Genomic DNA, 13,217 nt, shown 5'->3' on the forward strand with positions numbered 1-13,217 from the left:
CTGAAGTCTGTTGCCTTGGTACAAATTGCAAGAATTAATCTTGACATGGTGTCTTACAGAGGTGCTCAGAGTTGATCCAGGGAACAACCTGTTTTGATTATAGCAGTGGTCTTTTACTGACGTTAGTGTTCTGTTAAAAATATGAATTAAGCAATTTATCTTAGTGATGACCTTAGCTGTTTAGCCAATGAAAAACTATAGTTTAGCTTCAGAACAGTATGTTTTGGTTTACCTACCAGGAGAATTTACGTTGATGTTTTCTTGTCTGTTAACAATAGAGTATGGTGGTGGATCATACGGGTTTTAGAAGTTGGACTGCAGTTAAACAGATCTGGATAGATGGTGGGTCTATAAATTAGACTGTGAAGTTCAGAAACCTGTACTCTTCTGGTCCAGCTGTTTACTTAGCATTATACAGTAGCTCAGTCAGCACACAGAGAGTCTTTGCCTGAAGGAATGTAAGCAGAATGTAAAAGAACAAGTTCGAGAAATGTGTTCTATCACAGAGAAACAAAACAGAAGCCATGACATATTTGGTCCTTAAATGGGAAAGCTGTGATTTTTAATTGGCTACTTACAAGAAGAATATTCTTTTGTGTTAATTCTTATTTCAAAAGTACTTAAGTATGTGCCTAAGTCACTTGCTGGAAAAAAGAGGTTTAAAAATGTGCCAGAGAAGTTTGAACTGGCATTGGAATTGTGTTGAATTTCTTATTCATGGTGGAAGGTATTAGAAAAAGTTTGCAGATTCTTTTTAGATTTCATACACCATTCCTGTGTCCTTCTGAAAGGCTTATCTACACTTTTTATTCATCAGCAATCACAACAGCTGTCTGTTACAATGGGATGCAACTTTTCCATTAGTATATGTTACATAATGATAATTCACATGATAAGCTATTATTGGAAGACCACTGTATTTGAAGACAATCCATCTGAGAGGAAAATTTAACTATCTGACTATACGAGGGCACTTTAACAAGGATAAATACAAACAAATCGTGGGAAGCTAAGAATATCTTACAATGATCTTTGAAAATGTTTGTCTTAAATGATCACAGGTGATGCTTTTGACTCTAGAACAGCTGAAGCATACCTGACAAAAGATAGGTTCCCTTTACTGTAGCTGCTCATACTCAAAATACAATCAATCTTGAAGGCAGATAAGCCTTCTGGACTGTATCTGATCCTTCAGTCTGCCAGTTCATTACAGATACACTCTAAGAGTCCGTTTGAAAAGTATCTTATTAAACTAACCAGATAGTGAATGTCTTTCCCTTACTGCACATCAGTGCCGACTGTCATCCTCCATGTACTTCATTATTTATTGGCTTTGGAAGTCCACAGTGCAGTGAAATAAGCCACCAACTATGGTCAAATGATGCTATTGAGACTCGTATTCAGGCAAGATAGTAATGTAGGAAGTCAGGAGCAACATTTCCTGTGTCTGATTGATGTGACTATGTCTCCACGTTCTTACTAACCAGAAGCCATGGTGCCACGTAGACCTGTGCAGGTATCAGGTACTGTGAAATAGAGAGGAATCCCTTATTGCAGAGCAGTGGATCCCAGGTGAGGAATCCTACCTTCCAGCTTCCATTTTGCATAATAGGTCCATTAACTAACTGGATTTTTATTTGTGAAGAAATTTGAAGAGAATTCAGCATTCCATGTCAAGGGGTAAATACTTGTTTCCTGAATAGTGTCAGTGTACCATTGTTCATAATGAGAGTAACTTAAAAATTAAGTATATGGAAACCCAGTATCCCAAACCCAGCATCAGGACTAGTGGAAAGGTGAAGGAGTTATTTGCCTAGCCATCATTTCTTTTTCTTCTTTGCATATAGATATATATATAAAAGTAAATAAAATAATTTTATCATATTTCCTTTCTCATGCCTACTGTTATAAGCCTTATATCAGGTCAGTGGCATAGCTACGTGTACAAACCCCTGTACACATTTGTCTTACCTTTGCCTTTTATCATCCTTGGAGTGATCTCCAGCAGAGTGTAGGCCATTATGTACTTTTCAAAACCCGTCTGATAGCTATAACTCAGGACAGAACCCTTAAAGCATAGCAGAGGTTATCTGTTTAGGTTGGTTTTGCTTCCCTGCCTTCTTTCTTTCTAAAAGTGTAAGAATTTTCAATGTTAAGCATCTGAGAAGAAAACTTAGATTGTGTGTGTTTAATGAAGGTATGTATTAATCTAATGCCGGTAATTAGCTTTGACTTGCTCATTATAATACTTCTTCTGTATAGTATTCCTTATTGAACAGTAAGAATCAAGTATATGGGGAAAGTTTTTGCAACTTGTCCTAACAATTCATAAACAAAAATGGAGGAAATATTTATCTGCTGGCTTTAATAAATATTTTTATTAGTTAGAAATGTCCTGTTCATTGTAGATGGATAATGCTATGCTAACCCGAAGTACCACTAGTTTCCAGAAAAGAAAAAAAACTAATACTGAAGTAAGTTGTATTGAGTCTGGCTGGGATGGAGTTAACTTTCCCCATAGCAGCCCTCATAGTGCTGTTCTTTTTATTTGTGGCTAGAACAGTGTTAACAGCACACCAGTGTTTTGGTCACTGCTGAGCAGTGCTTGCACAGCATCAGGGCTGTCCCTCCAAACCCCCCTCCAAGGGCCAGTAGCCTGGGGGTGGGCAAGAGATTGGGAGGGGACGTAGCCAGAACAGCTGACCCAAGCTGACCAAAAGGATATTCCATACCATATGATGCCGTAAAAGCCGGGGAGGGGGGCAGACAGCATTTGTTATTAAGGCGTTTGTCTTTTGGAGCAACCACTACATGTGCTGAGGCCCGGCTTTCCAGGAAGTCGCTGGAAGTTGCCTGCTGATGGGAAGTAGAGAATAAAATCTTTTTGTTTTCCTCTGCTTCTGCACACAGCTGTTCCTCTTCTTTATTAAACTGCCTTTATCTCAACCCATGAGTTCATTTTCATCTTAATTTCTCCCCACTGTCCTGCTGAGGAGGGGGAGTGATAGAGCAGCTGGGTGGGCACCCAGCGGCCAACCAAGGTCAACCCACCACATAAGTTCTCCAATCCTGTTTCTGTTTATGTACTTCAATGGTCAAATAATGAATAAACAAAGGAGCTGCAAATCACTATTAGAATACCGAGACGAACAAAGGAGAGAGTAACTGCTCACTTTCAAACTAGTAAATGGAAAATAGCCGATATGATAACAAATAGGTTATATATAGTCTAGTTAAATACAAATGGTTTTTCATGAAGAAAATTATAAACAAATGAAACCTTTTTTAATGTTAGTTTGATGTAGCTGTTCTTAAGCTTCTGTTCTCAAACAGTTCCTTTCGCCTTTGAATTTTATGTTTTATGTTCCTGTAAACATGGATTGTTTTTTAGATTGGAAAATTCCATTTTCCCTGTTGGTAGGAGAATGAATTTATTTGATATGAAAGGTAATTCTGAAGTAATGATATGACATTGGAGGGAACAGTTGAATGACTTTCCCTTGACTGATGATAGCTCTTTTAGTTTTGCTTATCAGAGACAAATAATTGATTTTCTTCCAGTTCCTTTATTGCCACTTCTTACATTCTTATGAAGAAGGGAATCTTCTGTCTAGTGAATTGGAGTGTTATTTAATTATGATGAAATAAAGACAAATAATACTGTGCCACCGTTGATGGCTTATTCCGCTTTGCTGAGATAGAAGAAATCAATGGTAGTTTGAAGGATATTTCTCCCTCCCCTTGCTACCACTTCACTCCTCAGGTACTTTGATCTTCATCTATCCCTAGGAGACATCATGCCATTGCTGCTGTGCAAAGTGGTGGTGGAGGTAGCAGGACAACTTATTCCTTCACCTCCATGATGTTTTATTTATAGAGGATCAGTAGATATGGATCAGAAAAAGCAAAATTAATTAAGTTTTTAGGCAACAGTGATAAAAGTCTTCACAGAACTAATTTAACAGCAGTTTGGTAGCAAGATGGTGTGACAGCCACAGGCAGCTGAACATTGATACTTGTGGAAGGTAACAGCCACCCAGAGAGAATTGAAAAGAGCTAATCAAGGCCTTACATGTTCACAAATACTGAATTGTTGATATACAGCTCATAAATCAAAAGATGGACCAACCCCTTCCCGGGTTTGCATTAATTAATCCTGTGGTTTAGGGACTGATTTTTGGATTTTCATTGTCTGAATCATGAGACATTCAGGTTGAGAATACTGTAAGAACTCATTTCTTACTGGGTTTAGGGCTTTTGTAATCCTCACCTGACCTCTAGTGTCTTGCCTCCTGCTAGATTCAGCTAATAACCTTCGTTTGTTCCTCTTGTGATAAATAAATAAACTGAAACTTCCATTCAGTTTTCAGTGTTGGCTTGCTGTCTTTGTTAAATGCGAGATAACTATGCTCCCTCTTCCTCGGTGGGAAAACAAAAATTGACATCGTAAATATTCAAGCTCAGTTTGCAGTACTTCTTCTCTAGACAAAAGCTACTGTGTTCCCAGCTGTGTTAAATAAGGGACAGAAACAAATTCCTCTGTTTAATAAGTAGATGGTTTGCTTCAGCTGGCAGTACTTCCCTCTGCCTCCACTTTCTGAAGCCCTACTCCAACACAGCTCTCTCTAATGCTCTTTGAGATCTGAAGAGTCCCTGCTCCCCACCTAGGCATGGCAGTTACCTTCCTTATCTGTGGCACAAAGATGTAGGCAGATGCCCGGTCAACACAGCCTGAATGTCATGAGACGGAATACTCATGGCAGTGTTGGTGCCATTGTCCTGGTTACTGTGAAGTGACAGCGGAGTGGACATATTTGTATTTCACGCTGTCTCTTCTGATACACACAGTGCTTTTATTTTTAGCACCTCTTTGTGGAAATCAAGCCGTCCCCTCATTTTCCAATACAGAGACATTAGCTTCCCAACCTATTACATTAATCCTAATGCTGGTTTTTGTCTGCTGTTTATTATTCTGTGAAGTTTCATTGGGTTTTTTTGATACTGATAGCCTAGTTCAAATTTATGCTCAAGATCATAGGTTAGTTAAGACTAAGTTTAATACTGTCAGTCAAAACAATGCAATTTGAGTGCATCAAAATCGGATATTTTTTCTTGTAGATCTTTTTTTTCAGTTATCTGGTGAGATTTTTTCTGTGTCTGTAGTCAAAAGAACTTGAAAGTAAGTGGAAACGTTAACAAGTCATAGAAGCCCTCCTTGATTTTATTCAAAAGTAACTTTTCTTTTTTACAGGAAAGTCGAGTGTTAAGGACAGTACCTTTGCTAGCAGCTTGTCTCCCTCCAGACAAATGTAAAATTTTGGTTGGTCGACGTTTTAGTGAAGACAGGTGAGCAGCATTGTCTATGCATTTTCTGGTCCTCTGTAACTTATGGAGATACTTTTTTCAGTGTCTTTATTAAGAGCCAACAGTGTTCTTAATTTTTGTTTCAAGTGTGCATATTCGCTTTTGATATAAGCTGATTTCCAGCAAAGATAAGTTGTGTATAATAGTCAGAAACACTTGATATGTCTTCCTCTAGGTTGTAGCTTTTACTGTCTTGGTTTTGTGCTCTTGGCAGGTTCAGGTGGTTACTCTGCAACTCTTAGCTTTTTGCAGTTTTGCTCTAACCTGGAACTAGGTTTGGTCTTGTCTCTATGGTTCTTTTCATTTGTGCTTTGTCTGGCAAACCATTTGATGTTACTGAAATATAAGTAATAGTTTTTACTCGAGTGTGGGAGATTGAACTTGAGAAGGAAGTCCAGTGGTGAAAAACTCACAGAGAATGTATTTTTTCAAATCCTTTCTTCTTTCTCTTAAAATTAGTTATAAAAAAGCATAGCTTTCAGAATTTTTTAATTTTTTTTTTTATTATTCTGCAACCTTGGACAATATTGGTCTCCCACATAATGCCTTTAATCTTCATTAGATGAAGCTCAGTATTAGAAACCAGTTCTTATTACAGATGCCAATGAAATTCTACTACATACATTTTCAATAAAACCAAATAAAAATCATGAATACTGATGAAGGAAATTAATTCTAAAATTGAGTTTAATCTTTGGAGAAAACTTTTGGTAGAGTTCAGTGAACAAAAATGTCAGAAGGTGATTCAGAGTGGTGCTCCCACACCTTTGTGCTGCCTGTATAGTAACTAGAGCACATTAGAAATACATTGCTTTTCTATTAGTCTTCTATGATAATAACTATAATAATTATCTAAGAAGTTCCAGGCTACAGGGAAATTGTACTGTCTTCCCATTGAACCTGAAAATGAAGCAGCTTTTCTTACTGATGTGCACAGGGTAGAACACTATCAATAGTCTGCTGTAAATCTCCTTAGAATTTTTTTACAAGTGATGATTACAGTATTAAAGCTTCTTCAAGTTTGAATCCAGAGATATTTCTCTAACCTAAAGGATCTTCTTTAGGTCAAAACCAGTTGTGGAACATCTCAGCCTCAAAATAGTTTAAATATATTCATAATTACCTAGTTCCTATGCGGTTTCTTTGCCATAAAACATAGTGGAGGTGGTGAAATAAATGAAAGTTTTCTTTAGGTTAATATGAATTTTGGTGATCTGACTTACCTGGATCCAGGGCTACAAGTAAGTAGGTAGTAGTCATGGCTCCACTCTAAGTACCTGCAGTATGCCTGCTTTGTGCTGTGGATGTGAGACTGCAGAAATCGGGATTGCTCAGTCATGGAGTTCATTCCCACCTTCATGGGAGGAGGAAGGATGAGAAGGAGAGAAAAGTTATTTTCCAGCTTTGAAATGTATTATGTCTACATTTATTTTTTCTTTGCTATATATGCCTTCTGTCAATGTTTTAATCCCTGTTCCTTATTTGTAACTAGCACTTGGTACTTGAATAGCTGGTTAGAGGATCATATGAGCGGTATCTTGGACTTCTAGCATCCTTTCAGGCCATAAAACTGGTTAGATGTGTTCAGAGAGCTCACATTAATCACTTGGAATGACTTAAGTTCATTCTCTGTTGTGGTATGTGCTAAGAACAGGCATCTGCAGGCAGGGATAGAAACATCTTAGTGTTTACCATGAGCAGGGAGGGCTATACTAGACCCTGTCCTCCTCTTAGGGTGAAAATCTCTGCTAATGGGACTTTTAAAGCCTCATAAATTGCAGTGGATCAGCTCATGTTTTATGGCATATTAGACTAAACAGGGCTTGGGTTTTTTTCTGGTTTTCTTAAAAGCCACACTGTCTTACTTTGAAGAAAAAAATTTATTAAAGAGTGCTTGCTGATACATTTTGTAAGCATCATTGTTTTGAATCACATTAAGGCCATACCTTTGCTTTTTCTGAAGTTGTGTGATATGATTTACATCCTTTGCAGCATCCACCAGAAGTGCATGGGTTGGAAGGGAATAGAAACAGTGTAACTCTAAATCTGTGCTTGCACTGATCTTGCATGTGAACAGTGCCTGCAGATGGAGGGGTAATGTGATGCACACATTCTTTTTCTGCATACATGTAGAAGCCCTACCATGCAGCAGGTCTGGGAAAGTGATGTCCTTGATGGTTGCCCATACATTTGTAAATTATCAAAATAGAATGGTAGTGGGCATATTTGTATTATCACAGGATCCAGCAGCTCTTGGCAACAGCTCTGAAAGCTAAGAACACTTCAAGGTAGCCTTTGGGAGGATAAATAATTGTCATTATGGATTTGAGTGAAAATTAAGCCACACACAGCGGCTGATTTTTTTTTTTTAGTCTCCATCACAACATCTCTAGCAGTGGCATACCAACCAGCAAACTGACAGTTGTTAATCTGTAGCTGTCAGAAGAGGTCTGCTTTCAGGTGAGAATGAATGTACCATCTGATCAGGGTAGCTCCTTCAGTGCTTTAGTGCCCCTCTCTTGAAAGGGAAAGCCAGTTTATTACCCAAGTGTATGTAGGTTATTTTTCCTCATTTGTGCTAGTGCTACAAAATTAAATTTTTCCTATGCTTTGTAATCAGCATCCAAAACTGATGAAGAGCACAGAGGGATTTCATAAGGAACTCCACACAGAATTGGATACTACAGAGTATGTGGGATGATTTGAAAGCTTAACATTTAGGCTTCTTGATGTTTGTGACAGTAAGACTGGAAATCAGGGTTGTTTTTTTTTTTTAACTTGTGTTTGTCCAACCTTAATGATTCTATGATTCTATAAAGAGTAAACATAAAGCTTTTTGTTTTGTTTTGTTTTGTTTTGTTTTGTTTTGTTTTGTTTTGTTTTTAGCATTTCCTCTACCCAGTTCCACTCTCAGGTCACCTTTTCTTGTGGTTGAAAACTGATTTACAAATTATGTAGATTACATGTACCTTATTCTTGATTGACCTATATTGCGGAAAAGCTAAAGAAACAACTTTTGGAAGTCTTTACAGAAGTAAACAGATAATCAAAGCTTTTTGATGTTGATATCTTCAACATATAATTAACACAATAATGGTAAAGATAAGAAGTGATTAATCCAATTGTTTTTAAGTGCTAATTTATGATTTTACCCAGTCTTGTCCATTCTTCCTGCAATCTGGCATTCTAATTCTACTGAAAGTGTGCAATGTTTGCATGGTGACTTGACTCATCAGATGGCACTTCTGAATTGAAAGACCAGTCCTGTTGGTTATCTGTGGTGTTTTTTTCCCCCAAGTACTCAAAGACACTAACTTCTGACCTTTTTTGTATTATTACATTATTGTCAGATAGGGTTAATCTTTGACGTGCTAAAATGATTAAGCTAACAGTGAACAATTTGGCATGAGTACTTACTGAACAGTGGTATTGTAAAAATAGCACTTTTTTGAGTTGTTAATATTTTCTGTTCAATTCTTTTTATAGATTTACAATGAACCCAGTATCATAGTAGCATGGCAGGCAGGGAGGGTGGAGTTAGCATCATTGCCAGGCTGGAGACTGAATTTTATGTAAAAGTGTAAAATACTTTGTGTGTCTGACATACCTTATTAGTATAGATGCTGGGCCTGTTAAATATAGGCACCTTTTAGACATCAGCTAGAACAACAGCAGAAGCAAGCAGAGGGCTCAAATCACTTGTACTGAAATTTTCAAAACTTTTATGCAAAGCAAGCTTCCTTACTTGCACAAGGTCAGGCTGATTCTGTGGTAACTGGAGTTTACACTTCTGACTTCATGAAGTGACCACGTATCATGTAGCAGACACTGAAAAACTGATATTAAGGATCAGCCAGACCTACCAAAACACTGTGGTAGGACTCTGGTTAATTTCTAAAGTGACAGTAATTTCAGTTATTTCTGTTCATTTCTGTTATAAGGCTGTTTTTGTGGTATTGATGCTGCAAAGCACAGGAGTATATAGAATGATTATAACCTTGACAAAATATGTTTTACCAATAAATTTGACTAGAGACTCTTCTAACAGCCTGTGCCTTAGATTTTTGAACCTTCTAGAAAGGAAAATGTGAAAGTTAGTGTATATTGATATCTTAGAATATTTTTATCCTATATTTGTGAAACAAATGGATTTTTAACTGTTTGTAATAGTTGTAATGTGTATAACTTAATCACCTTCATTAGGAATGGTAGGAAAATGCTTATATGCATTTTTTTTCCATTGTATCCATTTTATTTTGTTCCTCTCTTTTTTTACTCCTTTCCTGCCTGTCAGCATTCAAATGTGTATAACTTATGCGTAATTTCCTTTCCCTTTTCCGCTGCCTTCTTTGGTACCTTCACATGTTAGAATTTACAGATGTACAAATCCCTTACTGTTTTCATTAGCTACCACCTATCCAAGCCCTTTGTGTGTGACTTAAGATTTCTAGATCTTTCTTAGTTGATGGTATCTCAAATTCTCTAGCATTAGTTAGGATAACTTCTGCTTCATAGTTCTTGATCAAAACCTTTTTTTTATTAAATCAGTGTCTCTGATTCAGCGCTTCTGCTTATCAAAGGCATATATAGTTCTTAAAAAGTAATATTCTCTTAGATTTCTAAATACTCCCACCTCCCTCTGAGTAATTTCCAGTAGCTTTGTCCTTTCTGCTCTTACTCAGTTGTCAGATGGTTTCCAGTTTATCAGTATTCATTGCCGAGATTGTCAGCCCCAAAGCTGCTTCCTGTCCTCTATTGGTATGACTGACCTTCCCGTCCATGGCAGAACTTCCTTTCTGTGCTCACCTTATTCTCTCCTCCTTCAATTCTGCTATCTTTGCAGCTAAGCAATTCTAAATTTTCATTGATGTTAACCCAGTGTATTTTGCAACCTACACTGCCACGATCAAAACTTAATTTCTTGAAACAGGCAGATCTTCCTCCAACTCTTTTGCTGTCTTTCCTCAATACTGATGATTTTTCTGGGATGATAGTGACAGAACATAGTGGTGTGGTTTTTGTTCTTGCCTTGTTGACTTTCCTTCATTCTGCTCTGCACTGGCAAAAGAACATATTTTTCTCGTCCCTTCCTTTCTTCTAGCTTAAGTATTTAATCTAGTGACACTTTATCTTCTGATTTCTCTTGGCTGAGTCTAATCTCCTGTATTACCCATCTTTCAAAACTTTGTTTTAATCTTGGGATATCTTCTACATTTTGGTATTCTTGTACTGTTTAGTTTCTGTCCCTCTATCATCATTTTGGCTTCAGAATGCTGTTCTTTGGTTCAGTTTTCTGTATTGGTTTCATAGAGGCCTACTTCTTTTCTCTGCATTTGATTTTTACTGATTATCTACAGACTCATGGTCATATCATGCCCAAATGCTGAAAACTTGCAAATCTATGCTCTTTTGGAATACAAGGAGAGGTCCTAATTCTCTGATATGTTCTGGTGACTGTTAAGCTTGAGCTTACAATTCTTGTCTTGACTTTCATCTGTTTCAGATATTATAGCATGCTTTTCTTTGCCCTTGGTAAACATAACAGTCTTTTCTCATGCAGGTCCATCCAAAGTCCTGCTGAACAACTGTTTTCTCAGCTTATTGAACTGCTTTGTCCTGATTGTTTGACAAGTCAGGATGCTATCTCTTGTTGTCAGACCGAAAACAAGTATGTTGTTTTCAGAGCTTTTCTTTGCCTGGCTTCCTGTTGTCCTGCTCCCTCTTGAAATGTGTACTTTTACCTCCTGTTACTCAAAGATGCCTGCCAATAAAAAATTATTGTTGGTTAAATTTGTTCCATGTGTCTGTTTAGGCTTCGTTAATTGTCCCGGAAACACTTGTAGAGGTAATTAGTCTCTGTTGTATCTGTCTGAAAAACTCAATTTGCCATAGATTTTAATATGTGCATACAGAAGCATGTCAGGCTCCCAATATACTGAAAATACTTGAGGTTTGTGCTCCCCATTGTTCTTATTATAGGTTTCTTATTCCTTTACTTAATCTGTTTTACATCTACTTTGTTAATTACTTGATAGGGACTATATACTTTTGTTTTGTTTTTACAGTTCCTCGGTGAACTGATGTCTGGTCTCAAAAAGTGAGGGTCTTCAGTGCTTGAATAGTGCAAATTAATGCATTAGAATTTGTACCTGCAACTTGCATATGCAGTTGTAGTATTATGTATGTATTTGTTATTCTAATGTAGCAGGTAGTATTTTTTGTATATCACATGTTTGAAGCTTTCGAAGCACATTAGTGTGTGATTACATATGCAGGAACGGACATAGCCTGAGTCAAATTTGGTCATGATCATGTTGGCATGGGAACACTGAATGTCTATCCTTTTCTTCCTCCTTCTACTCCACTAGCTAAATTTGAACTCCCGGTGGATTAGGAAGGCTGCATGGTAGAAAAGATTAAGGTGATAAAGGAGAACCAGGATGCCCATTTGGTCAAGATACACATTTGAAAGGAAGATCAAATCCAGAAGTCTGCCCAGCAAAATATATTAAACAATAAGTTTGTTTTACATGATCTATATTTCAAGCCCTGCACTGAAAATGGAATGTTATTGTTAGTACACGATACAGTGAGCAAGAGCAATGAAAAAATTAAAAAGTGTGGGGGAGGACAGAAGGGTAGCTAGGGCATCCATTGTCTCAATTAGTCTAGGTGAGTATTCTTTCCTGAATACAAAGTTAAAGTGTGGTTTATATAGCTGGACATACAGTATGGTTTTCTGAGACTGCAGTTACAGAAGCATTTACATTTGAAGGATGTCTATTAAGGTACTGTTTTTTATAAAGAGATGATACTTCAAAAAAGGGGTGGGGTGGGGCAGAAAAAGTGTGCTAATGTCTTTTCCTAGCATCATTCATAGGACTGTATCTAACAATTGCAGTACATTCCTTAGCAGTAAGTTTGCTATTCACTATGGAAATACTAGGGGAAAAACAAGTATAGTCTCATATTCATGAATAAAATATAACTTACAGGATGCATGTTCTTTTTAGGCTACTAATATTTTAACTTTTTCTAGGCAATTGTTTTTGAATAATAATACTGTTTGTTCCACTCAACAGGAATTTCTGGCATATATTGAACAGAGATAGCAACTGTATCTAAAATCTAACATGTCAAAAATTTGAATTATTTTATTTGGATATCATAGTTGTATAAACAGCCTTGTCACTATTGCTTTTAAGTTTCATTTTATACTTTGTGACAGTTTGGGAGGGGTGGTTTTGCCTTTTTTTTTTTTTTCTTTCTTTCTTTTTTTTTTTTCTGAAAAGGTAATCTTATTCTCAAACCTTCCCCCTTTGCAAATATTTACACTTCTGTAGTTTGCTAATTCTGTGCGCTATGATAAAATTATGTACTTTAATGAATGATCACTAACAGGAAAACAGATGCAAATATCTCTGCATCCACCACCCTGTTATTTAGGACAGTGAGGAGGCAATTACAAGTTTATTTGCATTGCTCTCTCAAATCAGGCTACACAAATCTCCAATACATTCTGTACAGTATAGTTGCCAGCTCTGCTACAGTTCAGTAGTTTAGATCAGAAATTAATTGGAGCACTTGGGAAAATTTGTAACTTCAGCCAGTTTTGAAGCAATAAAATGCAACATATTCTGTTAATTTTATAAAGCTGTTTGTGGTAATTACATACTGTAGGTATGGCACTTTTCTAGTGTTTGATTGCAAATAAAGATTTTCTTACCATATCAAATATTAACTAATCAAGTCTTACCACTTACCAAATAATTTAAAACTATTTACAAGATACGGTTCTTTATTCAGGTAACTTTCTTGTAAGGTTTTTTTTTTGTGTGCTTCAGTGTCATTAT

The 13,217-nt window shown here is 36.8% G+C and overlaps 1 protein-coding gene across 1 annotated transcript in view; it reads left to right on the plus strand.

The window, feature by feature from the left end:
- Nucleotides 1-13,217, plus strand: part of DTWD2 (DTW domain containing 2) — a gene marked incomplete at its 5' end in the record, with an annotated part of 107,218 nt that overhangs the window by 37,517 nt on the left and 56,484 nt on the right. Inside the window, one exon of the mRNA XM_082336729.1 lies at nucleotides 5,252-5,346. Within this exon, the coding sequence (XP_082192855.1) occupies nucleotides 5,252-5,346 (95 nt within the window). The remainder of the gene's footprint in view (nucleotides 1-5,251; nucleotides 5,347-13,217) is intronic.

Source organism: Platalea leucorodia (genome assembly GCF_965183815.1).
Source record: "Platalea leucorodia genome assembly, chromosome: Z".
In the NCBI taxonomy this organism is placed as follows: Eukaryota; Metazoa; Chordata; class Aves; order Pelecaniformes; family Threskiornithidae; genus Platalea; species Platalea leucorodia.